The 20,072-nt window shown below is 39.7% G+C and overlaps 1 protein-coding gene across 4 annotated transcripts in view; it reads right to left on the bottom strand.

The window, feature by feature from the left end:
- The window catches only part of STK4 (serine/threonine kinase 4), an 88,408-nt gene extending 69,164 nt beyond the window's left edge, over window positions 1-19,244 (bottom strand). Inside the window, exons 1-4 of one of the 4 annotated variants that reach the window (XM_072801177.1) lie at window positions 19,095-19,244; window positions 13,737-13,817; window positions 7,779-7,907; window positions 4,841-4,955 (exon numbers count right to left, since the gene is read on the bottom strand). In XM_072801177.1, the coding sequence (XP_072657278.1) occupies window positions 4,841-4,955; window positions 7,779-7,907; window positions 13,737-13,817; window positions 19,095-19,129 (360 nt within the window). In that variant the 5' untranslated portion in view covers window positions 19,130-19,244. Of the gene's footprint in view, window positions 1-4,840; window positions 4,956-7,778; window positions 7,908-9,066; window positions 9,192-9,325; window positions 9,407-13,736; window positions 13,818-19,094 lie in introns of those variants that run through there. The other 3 variants (XM_072801180.1, XM_072801178.1, XM_072801181.1) reach the window with 3 other exon arrangements.
- Between the last annotated feature and the right edge of the window lie 828 nt (window positions 19,245-20,072).

The raw sequence follows: 20,072 nt of genomic DNA, 5'->3' as shown, positions 1-20,072 counted from the left end.
CAAAATTAAAGCCAGTCCTTATCAAAGTCTTACATGATCTAGTTCCCAGCTACCTTCATCCTCTACTACTTTCTATCTTGCTCATGCTGTTCCAGCCTTCCTTGTTGTTCCTCAAACACTCAAAGCACACTTCCAGTTCTGGACCTTTTCATCTCATGTTCTTTCTGCCTACACAATACTCTTCATGCAGAAAGTCAGAGAGGCCTTCCCCAGTTCCCTCCGTTCCTAGATCATTCTCTATTCATTGATCCTACCTTGTTGGTAAATGCAGTATTATATCCTCATCTGATTTACACATTTGTATACCTAACATGTGATATCTTCCCTATTAGGAACATAACCCCATTTTAAAAAGTCTTTGGGGGCTCCTGGGGGGTTAATATATCAAGTCAGGTGGTTAAGGGCTTCTAACTCTGGGTTTCGGCTCAGGTCATTATCTCAGGGTCATGAAATTGAGCCCCACATCAGGTTCCATGCTCAGTAGGGAGTCTGCTTGAAGAGTCTCTCCCTCTGCCCGTCCCCCACTCATGAGTGCACCTGTGCTCTCTCTTGCTCTCTTTCCTTCTTGCTCTCTCTTCCTTCTCTTTCCTTCTTGCTCTCTTTTCCTTCCTTGCTCTCTTGTTCTCTTTCCTTCCTCCTTACAAATATGTAAGTCTTGGGCAGCCCAGGTGGCTCAGCGGTTTAGCATCACCTTCAGCCCAGGGAGTGATCCGGGAGACCAGGGATCAAGTCCCATGTCAGGCTCCCTTCATGGAGCCTACTTCTCCCTCTGCCTGTGTCTCTGCCTCTGCCTCTCTCTCTCTCTCTGGGTCTATCATGAATAAATAAATAAAATCTTAAAAAAAAAATGTAAGTCTTCAGACTTATTAAAAATAAATAAATAAAAAATAAAATGTCTTTGGTTTGTTTACTATTGTATCCCTAGCACCAAGAAAGCCACCCAGGACATAACAAGTCCTGAAAAAATATTTGAATAATGATGAATAAATGAAAGCAAGAATGCTGATCAACACAGAATATCTGCTCAGTTCCATGGTGATTTGGGGCAGACCTAACTCTAGTGCTAACCAAATGAAATCCATCAGCAAACTGTCTCCCTTTTGACAAACAACTCATATTTAGAAGACAGTAGGCTGTGGTGCAAAAAAAACCATGGGAATCGGGATGAGAAAGACCTAGTTTTTACCCTTGGCTCTACATTCTAGCTGTATGACCTAAGCAAGTTATCAAACTTCTCTTGGCCTCGGTTTCCCAAACTATAAAATAGGACTATCACCTTTCTTCAAGAATGTCATGGAAATCAGATGATGTAAGTCATATAAGAATACACACGGCTTAATAACTACTATGTTACCAGTCAATGAACAAATAGTTAACAAGCATCAATTATGAGCTAGGCACTCTGCTAATAACATTAAAAATAGCATTTATTGTATTGTAAGCACTGTTTTTGTAATTTTGTTAAATCTTTACAAAAATCATATCAAATAGGTACTATTATCATCACCATTTTATAGAAAACGAAGCTGAAGCACAAACAAGTAATTTGTGCTAACAAACTATAGAGCTCTTATTGTAGTCCAAGCAAACACTACTGATAAGGTTGCAAGCTAGAGTTTGAGTACCTTCTACAGTGGAACAGAACAAAGTTCATGTGACTTATTACGCCTTATTCTAACCAGTTAAGCAAATCAGTTAAGGGAGCAGTGCCCAATATTAATATAATGTGAACCACAAATACAACCTTTACTTTTCTAGTAGCCACATTAGAAAAACAAGCAAAATTGGGGTGCCTAGGTGGCTCAGCCAGTTGAGTGTCTGCCTTTGGCTCAAGTCAGGATTGGGTCAGGTCCTGGGATTGAGCCCTGCATTGGGCTTCCTGCTCAGTAAGAAGTTTGCTTCTATCTCTGCCCCCCTCTGCTCAAGCTCTTTCAAATAAATAAATAAAAATCTTTTTAAAAAAAAAAAACAGCAAAATTTAGGGATCCCTGGGCTCAGCGGTTTGGAGCCTGCCTTTGGCCCAGGGCGTGATCCTGGGGTCCCGGGATCAAGTCCCATGTCGGGCTCCCGGCATGGAGCCTGCTTCTCCCTCCTCCTGTGTCTCTGCCTCTCTCTCTCTCTATCACAAATAAATAAATCTTTAAAAAAAAACTATATTGTCTGTAAAAAAATAAATAAATAAATAATAAAAAATAAAAAGCAAAATTTTAAAAAAATAAAAATAAATAAAAGCAAAATTAATTTAAATTAATTAATTTTTTAGTAATCTCCAAATCCAACATGGGGCTCAATCTCATAGCCCCAAGATCAAGAGTTACATGCTCCTCCAACTGAGCCAGCCAGGCACCCCAAAATTAATTTCAATAATATATTTTAATCAATTTGTCCAAAATATTACCATTTCAACATGTGATCAATATATTAAAAATGTAAAGTTTTTGTTTTTCTTTTTGCAGTAACTCTTCAAAATCTGATATTTTATACTTATAGCACATCACAATTCAGACTAGGCACATTTAAAGTCCTTAATAACCACACATAGCTATTGACTGTCATACTGCACAAAACAGAATTAAAACATTTTACAAAATAATGTGTAATAATTAAAGATTAGCACTTAATAGCTTAAAATTACATAAATACAATAAACTAATATTAAAACATGCACCATCAAAATTCATTTTGGATGGTTTCAAAATACCTGAAACAATAACTTAATGCTGCACAGAAGGCCTGGAACCAAATTTTTTTTTAAGTAAGTTCCATGCTCAGCATGGAGCACAATGCAGGGCTTGAACTCACAACCCTGAGATCAAGATCTGAGCTGTAATTAAGAGTCAGATGCTCAACCAACTGAGCTCTCTCTGGAGCCCAATTTTTAATTCAATAAATTACTCAAGATTTGGGACTTCTTTAAATATATCTTATGGTAGGACATAATTCCTAGCTAAAGAATTTGCTATTTGATTAGAAAAAATTACTAATTCTGAATAATATAAATTAAGAAAAGGATATGGTCATATAGATAACCCAAAGTTACAACTGAGTTTTATTTTTATCGTTTTTGTAAATTATTATTATTTGAATTCCAGTATAGTTAACATACACTGTTATATTAGTTTCAGGTCTGTAACATAGGGATTCAACAATTCCATATATTACTCAGTGCTCACCATGATAAGTGCGCACTTACTCCCCTTCACCTATTTCACCCATCCCCCATCCACCTCCCTTCTGGTGACCATCTGTTTCGTTCTCTAGTGTTAAGAGTCCATTTTTTGGTTTGTCTATTTTTTCTGTTTGTTTGCTTGTTTGTTTCTTAAATTCCACATGTGAGTAAAATCATACAACACTTGTCTTTCTCTGACTGGCTTAGTTTGTTTAGTACTATACTCTTTAGATCCATCCATGTTGTGGCAAATGGCAAAATTTCATTCTTTTGATTGAAATTTGGTTGAATGATTGGTTGAATGATATTTATAAATATATATACACATATAAGGATACACCTCACATCTTCTCTATCCGTTCATCTTCCAATGGACATTGGGCTGCTTTCATGATTTGGCTGCTGTAAATAATGCTGCAATACACACAGGGGTGCATATATCCCTTCGAATTAGTTTTTGTATTCTTTGGGAAAATACCCAGTAGTATGATTACTGGATCTTAGGGTAGTTTTATTTTTAATTTTTTGAGGATACGACTTGAGTTTTAAAATATTCTTAACCTTATAATTTATATAGTGCCTCACAATATCCAAAGTACTTTCACATATTTAATTTTCACAATTCTGCAAATGCTTAATATAGGTATTATTCCTGTTTTTCTTATTAAAACAAAACTAACTAACTAACTAAAGGCTAAGTTGTCTCTGGCTTCTACTTTTATCCATTCACAGTCCACACAGAAGCCACAGCAGCAACAGCTTCTTGTTGTAGTTGGAATGAAAGTCAAACTCATTACTGTGGCCAACAATACCAACAGGATCCAGGTCTGCTCACCTATCTCACATCATCTCCTACAGGTTCCCCCAACCCTCTCCTCTTTCCTCACAGCAGCCTTCTTTATGTGCCAAACCTGTTCTAGCCTCAGGATCTTTGCACTTATTCCCCTACCTAGAATGTTCTTTTAGAAGTCTAGCTCCATCTTGTCATTCAAGTTTTACTTTAAATGCCACCTCCCTGAGTGGCCTTTCTCCATCATCCACTCTCAAGTAGCTCACTGAACACTCCCCACCAGTCCTGTTCCTTCAAAGAAATTCTCACTATCTGGTATTTCTTTTCTAGTTACCATCAATTGGCTTTTTGGTTGCCCTACTAGAAAATGTATAAGCACAAGAACAGGGTTGTTGTCTTCTTTACTACTGTATCCCTAGGGTTTAGAACAATGTTCTAGAAATATTTACTGTATAAACAACTAAATCTGAATTAAAGCCCTCGACTCCTAGCTTTTATTCTAGTGATCACAGTAAGGGCAAATAATCTTTCACAGAGATTATTCTCTAATTAATAGAATACAGACATTGTAAATCTATAATCATGCTGGGTAGGAGAAGAAAACCAAATCTAAATTTAAACATTTAAAACTCATTGCTTCACCAAGGTTTGATAGTCACTATTTTCTTTCCCACTATGAAATAAGCAAAACATGCTAAATATCACTGCATTGGGCTGATGTCAAAAACACCACTTTTAGGAGGCACCAGAAATAAAGGGGGAAAGAATCATGGAAAAGAGGAAATTCAACAGTCATCTTTCTTGGTACGGCAGTAGGAGAATGCCCAGGAATATAAGGCCAGAGACTAGCTCAGCTGCATTGTTCTAGAAGGTAAACTTACCGTTTTATTCCGTAATCGAATGATATCAGACACGGAACCAGCCCCACAGTACTCCATAACAATCCACAAGTCTGTGTTCTTAAAATAACTGCCATAATATTTGACTACGTGAGGGCTAAAGAGAGAGTGACAACAGAAATAAGTGAACAGCCTTCTATACATGAAAATTAGTTTCTCTGCTTAAAAGATCAATTATTCATATTTAAGGTTAAAATAGATGCCCTCTTGATAAAAATGTAAATATGAAGTAATTATCGTTTTCTAAATAATAAATAACCAAAGTGAAAAAATGTATGGGTACTTTAACCTGCATTTCTAGGTCTACAGTTCCTCCCAGGAAGAGAACTATAGCTATTCAAAAATAAATAGTTATCATCATAGTACTGTTTATAACAATAAAAACTTAGATACTATCTAAATGTCCAACAATAGGGAGTTTAAAAAATAATGATATAGCCATATAATGGAATAACCACAAATCCATGGAAAATATTATAGAAGAATATTTGATGACATAAGATAGCCTGCTTATAAAAAACAAAAAAGAAAAAAGAAAAGAAAGAAAAAAGAAAAGAAAAGAAAAGAAAAGAAAAGAAAAGAAAAGAAAAGAGTTACATAATAGTAAGCACAGTGAAATTCCAAAAAGAGATATGGAAGGATACATATACCAAGTAGTATTTAAAATGATTCTCTCTCCAAAGGGAAAAGTAATTTTCTTTTCTTTTTATTTACATTTTTCCAAAAAGTCACATGTATTTTATAATAAGAAAAAAAAATCACACTATAGTCTATCATAAAGAAAAAATATTCAAGGGGAGCCTAGGTGCCTCAGTTCATTGAGCATCCAGCTCTTGATTTCTGGTCCGGTCATGATCTCAGGACCCTGGGATCAAGCCCCATGTCGGGCTCCCTGCTCAGCAGGGAGTCTGCTTGTCTACCTCTCCCTCTGCTCCTCCCCACTGCTCATGTGTGCCCATTTGATCTCTCTCTCTTTCAAAAAATAATCTTTTAAAAAAAATTTAAAAAGAAAAAATATCAGTATCAGACCTGGAATTTTGGGTCTCAAGCTTGAAGAGAGATACCAAATGAGATTTCAGAGAAAAGTCAAATATCCTATTAAAATGAAATAATCTGCCCACTGAGAGCTACTAGCTTTAATTAGATTGTTATCAAGGCTAAATAATGTTGCATTATTACCAAAGATGCTAAAATGTACCCGGTTTCATCAATGCTCAGAATTTCAAATGTCCCTCACTCTTGGGAAACATGCCAATGACAAGGACAGCAGGAAATACACACGATTAATGAAGACATGGATGAGTTAAGCCTCTGAGGTACAGGTTCCCACATCTGCTCTCCCTCCCTTAAATTCCTATAGTATTTACTGCCTTTACAAGGAAGTAATCTCAGCTATTTACTGTTGGAATGTCTTCTATGTATCTTGTATCATCGGCTAGATTTTCCCGTACATATATAGGCCTGGTCTACCCAATTTGTCTCTAAACTCCCAGAGAACAAGAACTCTGCCCCGTACTTCTCTGTACTCCTTACCATGCTTAGCAGAGTAGGCTCTTCGAAATAACTCTTCTTTAATTAGACATATTTGCATACTCTGTTTGAAACATAGCTCTTGTGTAACCTAACAGAAGAGTCAAAGTCCCTTGGGGCGCCTGGGTGACTTAGTTAAGCATCTGACTCTGGATTTTGGCTCAGGTCACGATCTTGGGGTGGTGGGATCAAGCCCTGAGTCAGGCTCTGCGCTCATGGGGAGTCTGCTTGAGATTCTCTCCCCTTCTCCCCCTGCCCTTCTCTCCAGCTCTCACATATTCTCTCTTTCTCTCAAAATCAATCTTTAAAAAGGAGTGGCAAAGTTCAATGTGCCAACTGGAAAGAGCTTCTATACTGTATGTATCTCATAGAGGTGGGAAAGGAAAACTTCTACCAAACTATGGTCCATCCAGTCAAGAAATACATTTCATCTAGTAGAGAATAACCATAAAAGTGTAAGAATAAAAGAAAGGAAGGGAGGGAGAAGAAGAGAAGTAACTGCATTCACAAGCCTGTGAGATCTAAGGGCTCCTGGGCAAATTTCCTCATAGGCAGCCTCACCTGCCCCAATGCTAAAACTTTACAAATTGGAGATCCTAAGCTTTCTGCTGACCACAAGAGCTTTGGGAGGATGGATGCAGCCTCTGGAGCAAGACACTCTCATTCTCCTTTCCACTCTCTAGAGCTGGCATTGCCCCTAAGTTTGTATATCTCTCAAATTTAAACAGTAGTGGGGAAGCCAGCTCCATCACTGCAACCAACTCATGTTGTGACTGAATTTCAGAAGAGATCACGTGCCTTTCTGCGGCTGCCTGGTGGCCTGACTTCCTGCTTAAAGCATTTGACAAATCTTAGTTCCTCAAAAATAAAATTCTTAACTACTCTGAGCTTGAAGAATTCTTTTTTAAATGTGAAGGAACAGCAATACATTTTAAAAATGCTCTTTTTTATGGATCTATCTGATATTCTAATGTTTCTACAGCTAAAAGTATTTTGATTATCTCTTCTTAGCTATCTCTACAGAAATGTTTTCTCAATAGGAAGTAAAAGAGATCATTATCAGACGGAGGAAAAAAAAAAAAAAAAAAAAAAAAAAGCCAGCCCCACCACCTTCTGCCTCTCTGGCTCCTCTTCCTAGTTTTGAAATAGGGAGCTTACTGCAAAAACAAAACAAAAAAAATCTATGCAGAAACAGAAGCTATAAAAATTTAGCTACTAAAACACATTTTTTTTATCAGATTTGTTTCTGAAAAGAACATGCATAGTGATTCCACCTAAACTTTCTCTTCCGCAAAATCTCTAAGTAAATACATCTGTACGTGTTAAACTCCAAATAATCACAGCTAATCCAAAACCACGTTCTGTCCAAAGTAACACCACATGCCTTTACCTGTCACATTGCTGCATGATAGAGATTTCTTTGATTATCTCCTGTAGGTCTGATTCCACTGGAACTTGCTTAATTGCAACAATCTGACCAGTCTCTTTGTGAATAGCTTTGTACACACTGCCATAGGACCTGTGATTGGGGGAAAGAGAACATTTATAAAGGCAACGCGAGTCCAGAGATAAAAAGTGGTAAAACAAAGGCAACTCATGGTTCTAATTTATATCCCTAAGTGCCTAATACACCTATATTATTTATAACTGTAAAACTGAAATAGCTAAAGTACTTTGGGGAAAAAACTGTTAATTTCACATTTAATCTTGACTGAAGGTATTCAATTAAAATAATCACTATTATAGTAACTATCATGCATTGCCTGCCTGATGTCTGCTAGAAACTGTGCATCATCCTAATTCATCCTTACAAAAAATAAACAGAAGAAGTCATTAACCCTATTTCAGGGATCCCTGGGTGGCGCAGCGGTTTGGCGCCTGCCTTTGGCCCAGGGCGCGATCCTGGAGACCCGGGATCGAATCCCACGTCGGGCTCCCGGTGCATGGAGCCTGCTTCTCCTTCTGCCTATGTCTCTGCCTCTCTCTCTCTCTCTGTGTGTGTGACTATCATAAATAAATAAAAAAAAAATTAAAAAAAAAAAAACCCTATTTCATAGAAAAATGTGTAAAGACTCAGAGGTTACAGGACTTGTCCAATTTCAGAGGTGAAAAATAAGTGGCCAGGCCAGGATGTAAATCCTGATGTGTCTGAATACAAAGCTTATGTTCTCCCCATATCTACCCAGACTAGAATGCAGAAATGGAGATCTATGTATTCTTGTGTTCACTCCAGTACCACAAGGTCCTTCCATCCTTGCTCCTTAATTGCAATAATACTTAAAACATTATGGAAACTAATTCAAAATATAAGTCCCTTCAAATGTGAGTATCATGTGAACACAGTACACACAAAGCCTTTTATTCCATCTTCCCTTAGGAACTTATTATCAAAATAAATACAAAGCTATCTGTCCATTCAGTTTGGGGCCCAAAAGAACATGAGACTTAGAATAGAAAGACCAAGGATTTGCACCCTACCCTCATGACATATTGGCCATCATTTGCAAACATATTAACCTTCTCATACCTAAATGTTCTCACCTGTAAAATGACAACTCAAACTACAAGACAGTTGTTATGGTCAAATATCATCACCCCACACTGATTACATTTTCAATGGAAACCTTGATGGCTGTCAGTGAAAACACAATTGAGTCTTTCCTTCTTCCCAAACCCACCTATTTCTTCACACTGTCTTGGCGAAAAAACAACAGAACAGCACCACCTGATGTATTAAAGTAGCTGAGAGCTCTAGCTGCCAAAATGATGCTCCAGAACATTTCAAAGTGAAAGTAAGATAAAACTAAAAAAAAAAAAAAATATGCAAAACACATTTTAAAATTTCCATCCCATCAGACCCCCTTATGTTGGCAAAACTAGTATAATGATCCTTAAAAGTTACATAATTTTTTTTCCCAGAGAAAGGCAACCACTGACCGTGTATGGAATACCTGCCTGCTGCCCCTTCTTCCTTATGAAGATAAAATTCTGATTCACTGGGACAGCCAAGGCTTGTTCCTAGGGGATAAAATACGGCAGTCTAGATAGTCAGCATTCCTATTCCTTCTGCTGGTGACTGAACTAGTAGTAAGCATAGGACCTAGCTCTGGTCAATGAAATTTGAGGGGAATTCTGAAGGGATTCTGTGAGAGGCTTTCTTCCCTGATGAGAAATGCACAAGAAGGCCCATTTTTACCTGCCACTTCCTTTCCTACTTTGGTTACCATTTTGTAAGGCATGATGGGTGAAACTAATGCAGCCATCTTAAGATAGAGAATTACAAAAATGCTAAACCATTATCAAGCCAGTTCATCATTCATCAACCCCAGCTTTATTATTACTTAGTTGCCCTTATAAAATGCCCTTCTTGGTCAGCCATTGCTTGTTGGGTATTCTGTTATTCTATAAAGTTATTCTTGATAACACTAGGTCCTGTATGTATGAAAATGTCCGTATTTCACATTCTCATTGGAATCAGTTCTGCTGGATAGAGAGTTCTTGGACAATAGCTTTCCCTCAGCACCCTTTCTACAGTTTTGCAGTTTCTATTAGTTGCTAAGAAGTTGGCTATCATCGGATTATCACCTTTCATAGGTAATCTCTCTTCCGGTAGCATTCAAGATTTCCTCCTTATCCTTCACATTCTACAATTGTACTATAAAATAACTAGGAGTTGATTCATTTGGCACTTCATAAGCTTCTTCCATTTGAGGGCACAGGTTTTTCTTCAAGTCTGGATATTCTCAGCATTATCTATTTCCTATCTCTTCTATTATCTCCTCTAGAATTCCTATTAGACTTATATTGCAGCTCCTCAATACATGCTGACCTCCTGATTTCTAACAGTTATTTCTCTGTCCTGCATTTTGTGATCAGTTTCATTTCTATCTCTCAATTCACAAATTCTTTCAGCTTGTCTAGTTCACTGTTTTTCCAACTTCTTGGGCTTCCAGAACTTCAATCATTGCCAAGATTCCCAACTTTAATTTTTCCTGTAACTATCTGCTCCTGTTCATCACCCGGTATTCTTAAGGATGTTATTCCCTCCTTGTATCTTTTTGAAAATCATCAACAAACATGTTAAATCCCTTCTGAGATTGCTTCATTGTTTCTATTTCCTTAGATGTGAATTCTCCCATTTGTTCTGCTCATTATTCCATAGCAGTATATTCCTTGATTGGGTTTTCTTTTATCTCAAATGATTTTCCTCTTCACAGTGCTAACTGCCACGAGCATTTCATGTATCTTGATGGTTTCATGGTTCTCTCATCCAGTTAGCTAGATGCTACAACTTGAAGTTGGTTTTGTGTTAGGAGTTGGGGGATTTTTGCCTCTCTAAATCCCAAACCTGAATGCAGTCAAGGCCCAGTTCCTATTGTCAAACCAGTACCTCCACTTTTTTCCCAGGCCACAGGCCAATGAGATTTTCTAACAGTGATCAGGCAAATTTATTTCACCTTTAGTTCATAGATGGGGAGCCTCATCCATCCCACAACTTCATGTAGGAAGCACACCTACCATCTTCTGACAAGGACAGGGCAAGCTTTACTCTCCTCTTACTATTACATAGCTTTTCCATCTCTGGTCCATAGCTGGCCATGTGTGCTTTTATTTAAAAATTTAATTTTCACTCCTTAGTTTTATCTATTTGAAATGGAAAGAGAGGTCTCTGCACATACTCAGCAGTCCTGACCAGAACACTTCCCACACCTTCCTATACTATCTTGAGAGCAAAGAATACTCCAATAGCTTATATGAACAAGTAAGATTCATGATTCCACATATCGCACTTACAGTAACCTGAAGAGAATTTAGAAGGCTTCAGTAATTGTTGCTTTTAGGCAAGTCCTGTAAGACCTGATTCCCTACATAATAAAAACTACAGTGACTCAATGAATTTTGACCGGTAGAGAACAAAAATGATGGGAAGTAGGGGTTCTACATGAGCCATACAAAGCAAGGATCAATTTGGAAAAACAGAAACAATGTAGTATCTGAAGCCAAATTAATTAGATATAAGTCTTAACAATACCACTCACTAGCTATGAAATGAGGAGCAAGATGTTTTTGTTATCCTATGACAAAAACTTGAATGAGTCAAGGTGTAAAACTTTAAGTATAATAGAAGGAAAAAGGTGCTAAGTTCTTATTCAAAATACTTTCCAAGCATGGGTCACTTGTCCTGGTCTGGAGTGTTGGATCTACTCTGCCACAGATCCACAGGACTTCCTCCATATACAGAACAACTGTGGGTTCCAGGGACTCTAACACAGTCCATCAGGCAGAGCTCATTTCATAAGGCACAAGTCAGTGAGTGTTCACAATCTACTCATTTTCCAGAACAATTAAAGGATGGCATGGCAGTTTGTATTTCAACAGTTAAATGGAGTTAAGGTCTTCCTCCAGGATTCTGTTAGTTCAATGAAGCTTGTTCAGGTTCATTCAGTCACGATGACAGAAATCCAAGCATCTGTGGTAACACTTAAAAGAACACTATGGATAAAACAAGGAGAAAGATCTGAAGCTTTATTTCGATTTTCTTGCTGGTTTTATCTTTGTAAGGAAATTCCAAGTTTCTCGATGAAGCCACGCACAGATCTAAAAGACAATTAAAAACAATCATAATTAGCTTAGTTGCCCCTTCCTATATTATCAGAATATATTACTGAGATATTTTCTGTCTGTAGTTTTCTTTTGGTGTTCCCCAAACCCAATCAACTCAAACAGGGCTCCTTCTAGGAATGCCTAAATATACTGAGGATTTAAGATTTAACTGTAATTTGATATGATATAGTCTGAAATATGCTTCAGTGGGTAGACTTAACAACAAAATAAGCATAGCTGCCATTTATTGAGCACTTACTATGTGACAGGTACTATACTCAGTACTTTACCCCTATTATCTTGTATTTTGGGTAATGCTGGACATAACCCAAATGATGGGTATACTAATATCTCTGCTTTTTAGCTGTGGTTTATGAAGCTTCAAAATATTAAGTAATTTGCTCAAGCTCACTCATTTATTGTAACTAATAAACAGTAGAGCAAGGGTTTTAACACAGGTATAACCTCAGAGTTTATGCCCATACTACTGTAACACACTTCTATCAAAAATGAAAGAAACTAGTTAAAAAAAAAAAAAAAGAAAAGAAAAGAAACAAGTTAGTTACCCATTTAATTATGCCTACCATGCTTTATCTTATTCAACCTGTAAACACTGTGAGATGAAGGGCATTAGACTCACTTCATTGAGGAAACTAGCAAGGAGACCAAGCTACAGCTGAAAAGGACAGGCAAGAGATGTGGAAGGTCTATCACTTTCCCATACCTTTAAGGATGCCAAGTCAGCTTGCAGTCTTCGCATTCATTTTGTACTTGTCTTCTAACAGCACAGCTGGTGGCCTCTTTTACTTCCCTTCTCTGGTTGATGTCTTCATTCCAAAGAGTATTTTTCCAACTTATAAAAAGATGACTAATGTTTTTTACAAGGAGGCAATCCATGAAAACAAAACCTATGCCATGTAATCCAGGATCAGGTTTAACATTGCTGACCTATATTAGACATACATAACACTAAACCCCAAAATAATTTAATGACATATAAGACTTGATTCCAAGGACACACAACACTTAAACAATAGACATTTTAAAAAGTAAGTATTTCAGGTCTTCTCTTGAACTATAAGTACTCTTGAGAGACTGAACATATAGACACACACACACACACCTGTTTATTTATGCAGAAACTATCACTGAAGAATACACAAAAAACCACTGTTACTAAATACCATTTCAGCAGTATTTTATACACTTATTCACAAATTTGGATTTCAAGTAGTCCGCTGGTTCCCAACCTGGAATTGTCAACCTCTTGGAAGTTGTGAAGGTAGTGACAGTCCTTGATTTACTTACTATACTTCACAAAGCTACATTAACTAAAAAGCTGAATTCCATTTTATTGAAACAATAATTGTTACGAATTAACCAGAAACTCTGAACAGCAAATAAAAATGATTAATAAAAATTTTAAATGAAGTGTAGACTAGTCAATGCTGTTACGTAAAATCATGTAAATTATGGATTCTATAAAAGAGAAACCAATAGATGCCCTTGGTGTTGGAAGAGGCATCACTAAATCTGTCTATAATAGTAACTGGAGGAAAAAGGGAGAGGGCATTTCAAGCTATATAAATTTACCCACCCCCCCTACCCAGAGCAGTGTCATATGTAACATTCCTCCTCCTTAGGTTTGTGAATTATTGGCATAAGAAAGGCTCAGCTCCTTCTGGTGTTGGAGGAAGAAAAAGATTGGGACCTACCAGTCTACCTGTATTTTCTGTACACTTACCCTTCTCCAAGTTTCTCTAAGACATCAAATACTTCTTCTGGTTGTTTAGTTAAACTATCTTCATCCAACTTTTTCAGCTGCCTGGGAATGAAGAAATAAAAACAAAATACTTTTTGCTTGCTAGCAACTAGACCACAAAATGCATTATATTACAATTAGCATCTTAGGAATTACTCTATAAAGCTTCTACTAGTAAACAACAACAAAGGCAAGCTAACAGACTTTTTTAAAAGCTTTATTTATTTAAGTAATCTCTATACCTATTGTGGGGCTTGAACTCATGACCCTGAGATCAAGAGTCCCACACACTTCCGACTGAACCAAACAGGTGCCCCAAGCTAAGAGTCTTAAGGGATGCTGAAAGGCTGTCTATGGCAGTATTCACCTGTCCTGGGTCTCTCTGGTAAACATAATCAGGACGAGAGGGTAAAGAACTACCAAGCGTCATACTACAGTTCAACAGATATAAGAAATTTTCTAACAAAAGTTGTTCTCAAATGGTTTTGACTGCCTTAAGAAGTCCCTAGTTCCCCATCACTGGAGAACTTAAACAGAACATGAATCATCATTTGGCTTAAATGCTACAGAGTTGATTCAAGCTTTGACAGAACCTTTGAAATCCATTTAAATCTTGAGATTCCATGAATTAAAATAGCATAATTATCTCTTCAGAAGAGATGTTTAATGTAAGGTTAACTACGAATTAAAACATGGTCTCAGGGATCCCTGGGTGGCGCAGTGGTTTGGCGCCTGCCTTTGGCCCAGGGCGCGATCCTGGAGACCCGGGATCGAGTCCCACGTCAGGCTCCCGGTGCACGGAGCCTGCTTCTCCCTCTGCCTGTGTCTCTGCCTCTCTCTCTCTCTCTCTCTGTATGACTATCATAAATAAATAAAAATTAAAAAAAAAAACAAAAATAAAAATAAAATAAAACATGGTCTCAGACTGGAGGCTGAGGAAGACAGAGACTCTTGCTCTCTCTAAGCAAGATTTTGGTAATTGGGTCAAAACATAGGGATTCTTTTTTTTCTTTCTTTTTTTTTTTTTATGGTGCCAATTTTAAATGGGATTCTATTGGTATCACAGAAACAGAAAGTGGAAGACAGAGACTCTTGCTCTCTCTAAGCAAGATTTTGGTAATTGGGTCAAAACATAGGGATTCTATTGGTATCACAGAAACAAAAAGTGGAAGGTATACATTTAGACATGATCAAACGTGAAAAAGAACTATGCAGCTAGGAATTTCAAAAGACTCAGAAAGAGACTCTCCCATGAGCAGCTGTGTACCTCCAACAAGTCCCCAAAATCAAAGATACATGGCTGCCTATAATTTCCAGATAATTCAGACTTTTCTGACTATGCTAGACATAGTAAATAACATGAGAAGTTATAAATTAACAATTTTTGTAAAACTCTGAGACATCTGAAATTTATTAATGGGCTTAAAGGAGCTTACCAAGGAATATTTATGTGTGTGTATGTGTATATCTTCTACACAATGGTTTCCTGAAACTACAAAGGACAACAAAGAAAAGAGAGCTCAGGAAATGGTGAAATTATGGAAGTAATAATACTGGAAATTTCTTTGTAGAGAAAAGGTTTAAACTAGCTGGACAATACCAGTTTTTACAAGAAAAGACTTGAATTACACACATACACACACACACACACACACACACACACACAATGTGTACCTTCCTGGAGGAAATAACAAAACCAGAAGAAAAGACAGAAATCCCTGAACACACTGAGTGTATCCACCCATAAACACTGATCCCTGAAGGACAATCTCGCATGATTCTATAAATGTCAAAGATTACACACGAGAGAAATGGTGAAATGCTCCAAGTCAGTAATTGCCACAACTTGAAAATTAACAAAATGACCACAGTGACCTTTGAAAATCAAAAGGTCCTAAACATTAAATTCCAATGACATCATAAAAACTAGCTTCAAAACAAAAAGGGCTGAAGTGAAACTCCTCTTAAACTTCAGAAGTGAACTCAGACCTCAGAAAGAACATCGCATGAACCAGGGAGATTTTGTGTGTGTGTGTGAAGTACTGAATTCATAATTGTATAAACAATGGACAATACCTCATTTCTCAAGTATAATTAAACAGCTTATATAAAGGAAGATGAAATGTGTTCTTTTGAAGTGTTGACTTTGTGGTTTATAAAAAGCAAAACTCACTATTTCAATTACTCTGAGACCACAACATAACAAAGGAAACTGCCCCAGGCATAAGAAAAACAGCTGCAAGCCCCTGATAATCCTCTGACAGACAAACTGTATATACCTGCTCAGAGACTTCTCTAAAACAATCTACTTGAGTTTTTTGTTTGTTTTTGATCAGGGCTTAATAGATCTTTATCTCTCTGCCTAATAACCCAGAGGTGGCTAATAAATATCTCCTAAATGGATCAATGAAGGTACTGATCAGAACCCCAAACTTTTATTGGCAATCCTTGTCAGTTTCCGAAGAACAGAATTACCCCCTAAAAAGGATTACCAGATTATCAATAATTAAGATTTCTATGGAAAATCTTTTGATAAGTTACTCTTAATGATATTTTATACCATAAGTCTTCATGGAAGAAGCACAAAACAGCCTCACTGATGAGTCAGCTTTCAGCTGGGACTTCCCCAGGTCCTAGGTAGTTTCACTGCTCACTCATAAAAGAACAGGCCTGGCCAACACAGCGTCTGTGGACCAAACACCAGCAGATGCTCCTCTCCTAAGTCAGATGGCCACATGGCCAGCCAAGCATCCCAGAATTGCACTCTACATCCTCCACCATACTATCATTATCTAACTCCAGCTCGCTTTTAAAAATCTTAATCTCCTACATAAACCATCAGCTTTAATCTCCCATCATTCAGTCACACAAACGTCAAGCTCATGAACACAAAGAGCATTTCTTGCATTGAGATTGCTATCCCTTGCTGGAAACACATGCCAACTGAATCTCTGAAAAGCCACCATATCTCTCCAAACATAAACAAGGGTATTTATGAAGTAGTTACTCACAGGTTTGGCTCACTCTGAAGCCTCTTTCTCCATCTTAGGACTCTTATAAGGTTCATTTTATTTATGTATACCTATCCCATTTTCCATTCAGAATTTGCTATGGGTACAACAAATGTGTAAGATAAATTGATGATTTTTTAAAAATGATAATAAATGAATATTTGTGCCCCTCCCTAAATTCCTCTGTTCAAGTCCTAAGCCCCAGGACCTCAGAATGTGACTTTATTTAGAGACAGGGACTTTAAAGAGATAATTAAGGTAAAATAGGTCATATGGGTGGGCCCTAATTCAATATGACTGGTGTCCTTATAGGAGATAAGGACGCATAGAGGTATAGAAAGAAGACCATGTGAAGACACAGTAAAGAGACAGCCATCTAATGCAACTAATAAAGTTAATCTGCTGCAGATTAGGTACTTCACTAGTAATGATGAGCAGGAAAGCACCAGTCATTCAAGAATTCAGCCCTGCAATGCCCTTCTCTTTCTCATTTAATAAATTTCTTAAAATCCAAAAGATCCAGGAATGAGCATGCCCAAAAACAAAAACGTGTACTCTTTTGCCCAAGATTATATAACACAAGGCAAACGTAGAAACAAAACTCAAGATTCTTAATTCTCTTTTCAATTAAACCGAATGCATTTCAGAAAGAAACATCACCAGTGTACATTTATAGCTGGATCACTATGGTGCTCTGGCACTTGCTAACATACACGGGCCCTGTGGAACAGGGGTACTTCCAGGGTAGCATCAGAGGGAGCAGTTACGAGCATGGACTTTGAACCAGACCGCCTGGTTTAAAACCCCAGCTCTGCCACTTAACTAACTGTGGAATCTTCCACAAATCACTTAAAACTCTCTGTGCCTCTGTTTTATCACCTGTAAAATAGAGATCTGGAGATAACCACCTTGTAGGATTGTTGTGAAGACTGAAAGAGTTATAATGAAGTGAACCACACAAAATTACCATTTTTATAGGTCAATTACGTGTGGTTCACCAGGAGACACGGAAAGCACTGAGAACGGTCCCCGGCACCCAGCTAAGTGCTGTATATGTAAGAATCATTATCATTTCCGTTCAGCACGCTACAGTAGGGTGAATTATGAGTCCATCTCAACCAGCTATTTGCCTTCTGCAATATTTGTGTACTTCAACTAAACCCCAAGTGTGCAGCCCAGGCACCTCTCCTTTGCCCCACACTCCCACACACTGAACACTTCCTAGTTTAGTGCTCATTCTGCTGCAGGAAGTCAGAGATCTCTGTGAAATAGAAGCTAACTACACTGCACCGCAAAGAAGCATGACTCTCTTGATCTCTGCTCTCTCCCTCTTTTTCTCCAGATGTGGCAAAGTGACACCAGACCCCAGTGTCCCCAGAGCAAATCAATGAGACAGCCAAAACCAACAACGCAAGAGTTCACACTTTCTAGGACCAGCCACATCCCTGATCTCGACTTAAAACAATTCCAGGTAGCAGCGGGATCTGGAGCTGATACAAAACAATAGAGGCCTGAAAAGGGCCCAGTCTGGTCAGGTCATGACCCAGACCTACGGCAAAGAAGGAAACACCTAGGACTGTATCTCAACTCTTCTGGGCCTCTATTTGCCCTTCTTGAAAATATCCTCTTACTTCCTAATCCACCTCCTAATGTCAGGTTCGGAAAGCTGAGGATGTAAGGAAAACTAGGAAGGCACGGGCCATCAGGAATAAAAGATGTCACACTCCTCCCAGAGTGCAGACCCTACCCAGAAGACGCTCTAAATGCTCTCCTGCACGAAGCCCTCCCTTGCTGCACCTTCGCCCTTTCTCGGTGTGCCTTCAGCCTTAGGCGCAAAGCTTTCCCCCTCCACAGATTCTCCCCACCGCATCCCGCAAGTGGGACCCCTTCCCTTAGAAAGTCCGCCCAGCCTTTCTCTGCTCGTACCTGACCCACACTTTGGACCCCTCTAGGTTCTCCTCCTGCTACAGCATCGCCCCTACCCCAATGAATGGGTCCTAGGACGGCCTCCCCCCGAGCCGCCCCCGCCCTCGGCAGGTGCTCTCCCTAACTCGTCCCCACGTCCCTCAACAGCTGCTCCCTTCAGCAGTGCCCCCTCCCGCCAGGATCCCCCCCCCCCCGCCCACAGCAAGTGCTCTCTCTCCCCAGCCAGCCCCACGTTTATCACCCTGGGCGCGTGCTCGCCTCTGCTGGACCCCCTCCCACTCAGCAGGTGCCAGGATCGCCTAGCCCGGCTGGTCCCTGTCTCCGGGGGCGCACCCGGTGCCTCCCCTCCGCCAGTTCCCGCCTTTCCCGGTCCCCCACCCCCTGCTCTCAGCCGGCCCCTCACCGGCGCGGCGGGTTCCTCAGCTGCACCGTCTCCATGGCGCTGCCGGCAGCCGCCCAGACCCGCTCACTGCTCCATCCTCCCCCGGGACCTCCCCGAGCCCGCCCCGCAGACCCTCCCACACTTCCGCTTTCCGCCCCCACCGGAAGCGGCGCGCGGTGCGCGAGCGGGGCGGGGCGGGGCGGGGCGGCCGGGCGCTGGCCCGGACCACGTGGTGCGGAGCGTGAGTCACGTGGCGCGCGGCGCGCGGACCCGGAACCCCGAGCGTCCTTCCCCGGGCTGGGCTCCGTCCGCGGCCGCGCCTTGGGGCGACTCTGCTCGCCCGGGACACTCGGACTCGGGCCGACCCTCGTTCCTCGGAGATACTGAGGCTTCCTGCGAAGCGCCGGCGATTCCTAACCCGCCGAGTCCTACGCGATTCCTGGGAAGCGCTGCTCCAGGGACTCCTGGAGGTATTGGTGGGTTCCTGCCGCTCCAGCCGGTTGCATTCTCGTCCCAGACGGAGGCCGGGCCGCCCCTGGATGTCACGGAACATCGGGCTGCAAATTGCTCAGCTTCTCTTCTTAACGGCCTGTCACCTTTGAGTCCGTTTGCGGACCTAAAGATAATCGTGATTAAGTGCTTGCCAGGTGCCAGCTTACCTGTCTTATTTAATCATCCTCATACGAACCCTGTAACGTTGCACCCAATTTTTTTTTTTTTAATGTATTTGACGCACAGTGCTTACCACGTTCTCGGTGGTTTACTAGAATTAATTCATTTAATACTCCTAATAACCCTGTAAGGTGAATACTATTATTGCTCTCTTTTTTAAAAGTCCCTTCCTAAAAATACCGATTTGGAGATTTAGATACAGGTCAGACCCAGTGCAAAGCAAAGCCTGCACTGAGTCTGACCAAACTGGACAACCATTGATGTGTACCCTCTGTTGGGGCGTGAGGGTCAGGGTCTCCTCTCCGCTCAAGAGCTCTAGTTCCAGCT

The sequence above is a fragment of the Canis lupus genome, chromosome 26 (genome assembly GCF_048164855.1).
Source record: "Canis lupus baileyi chromosome 26, mCanLup2.hap1, whole genome shotgun sequence".
Classification (NCBI taxonomy): Eukaryota; Metazoa; Chordata; class Mammalia; order Carnivora; family Canidae; genus Canis; species Canis lupus.
The sequence above is the reverse complement of the archived record's forward strand: the minus strand, read 5'-3'. Positions and strand labels throughout refer to the sequence as shown.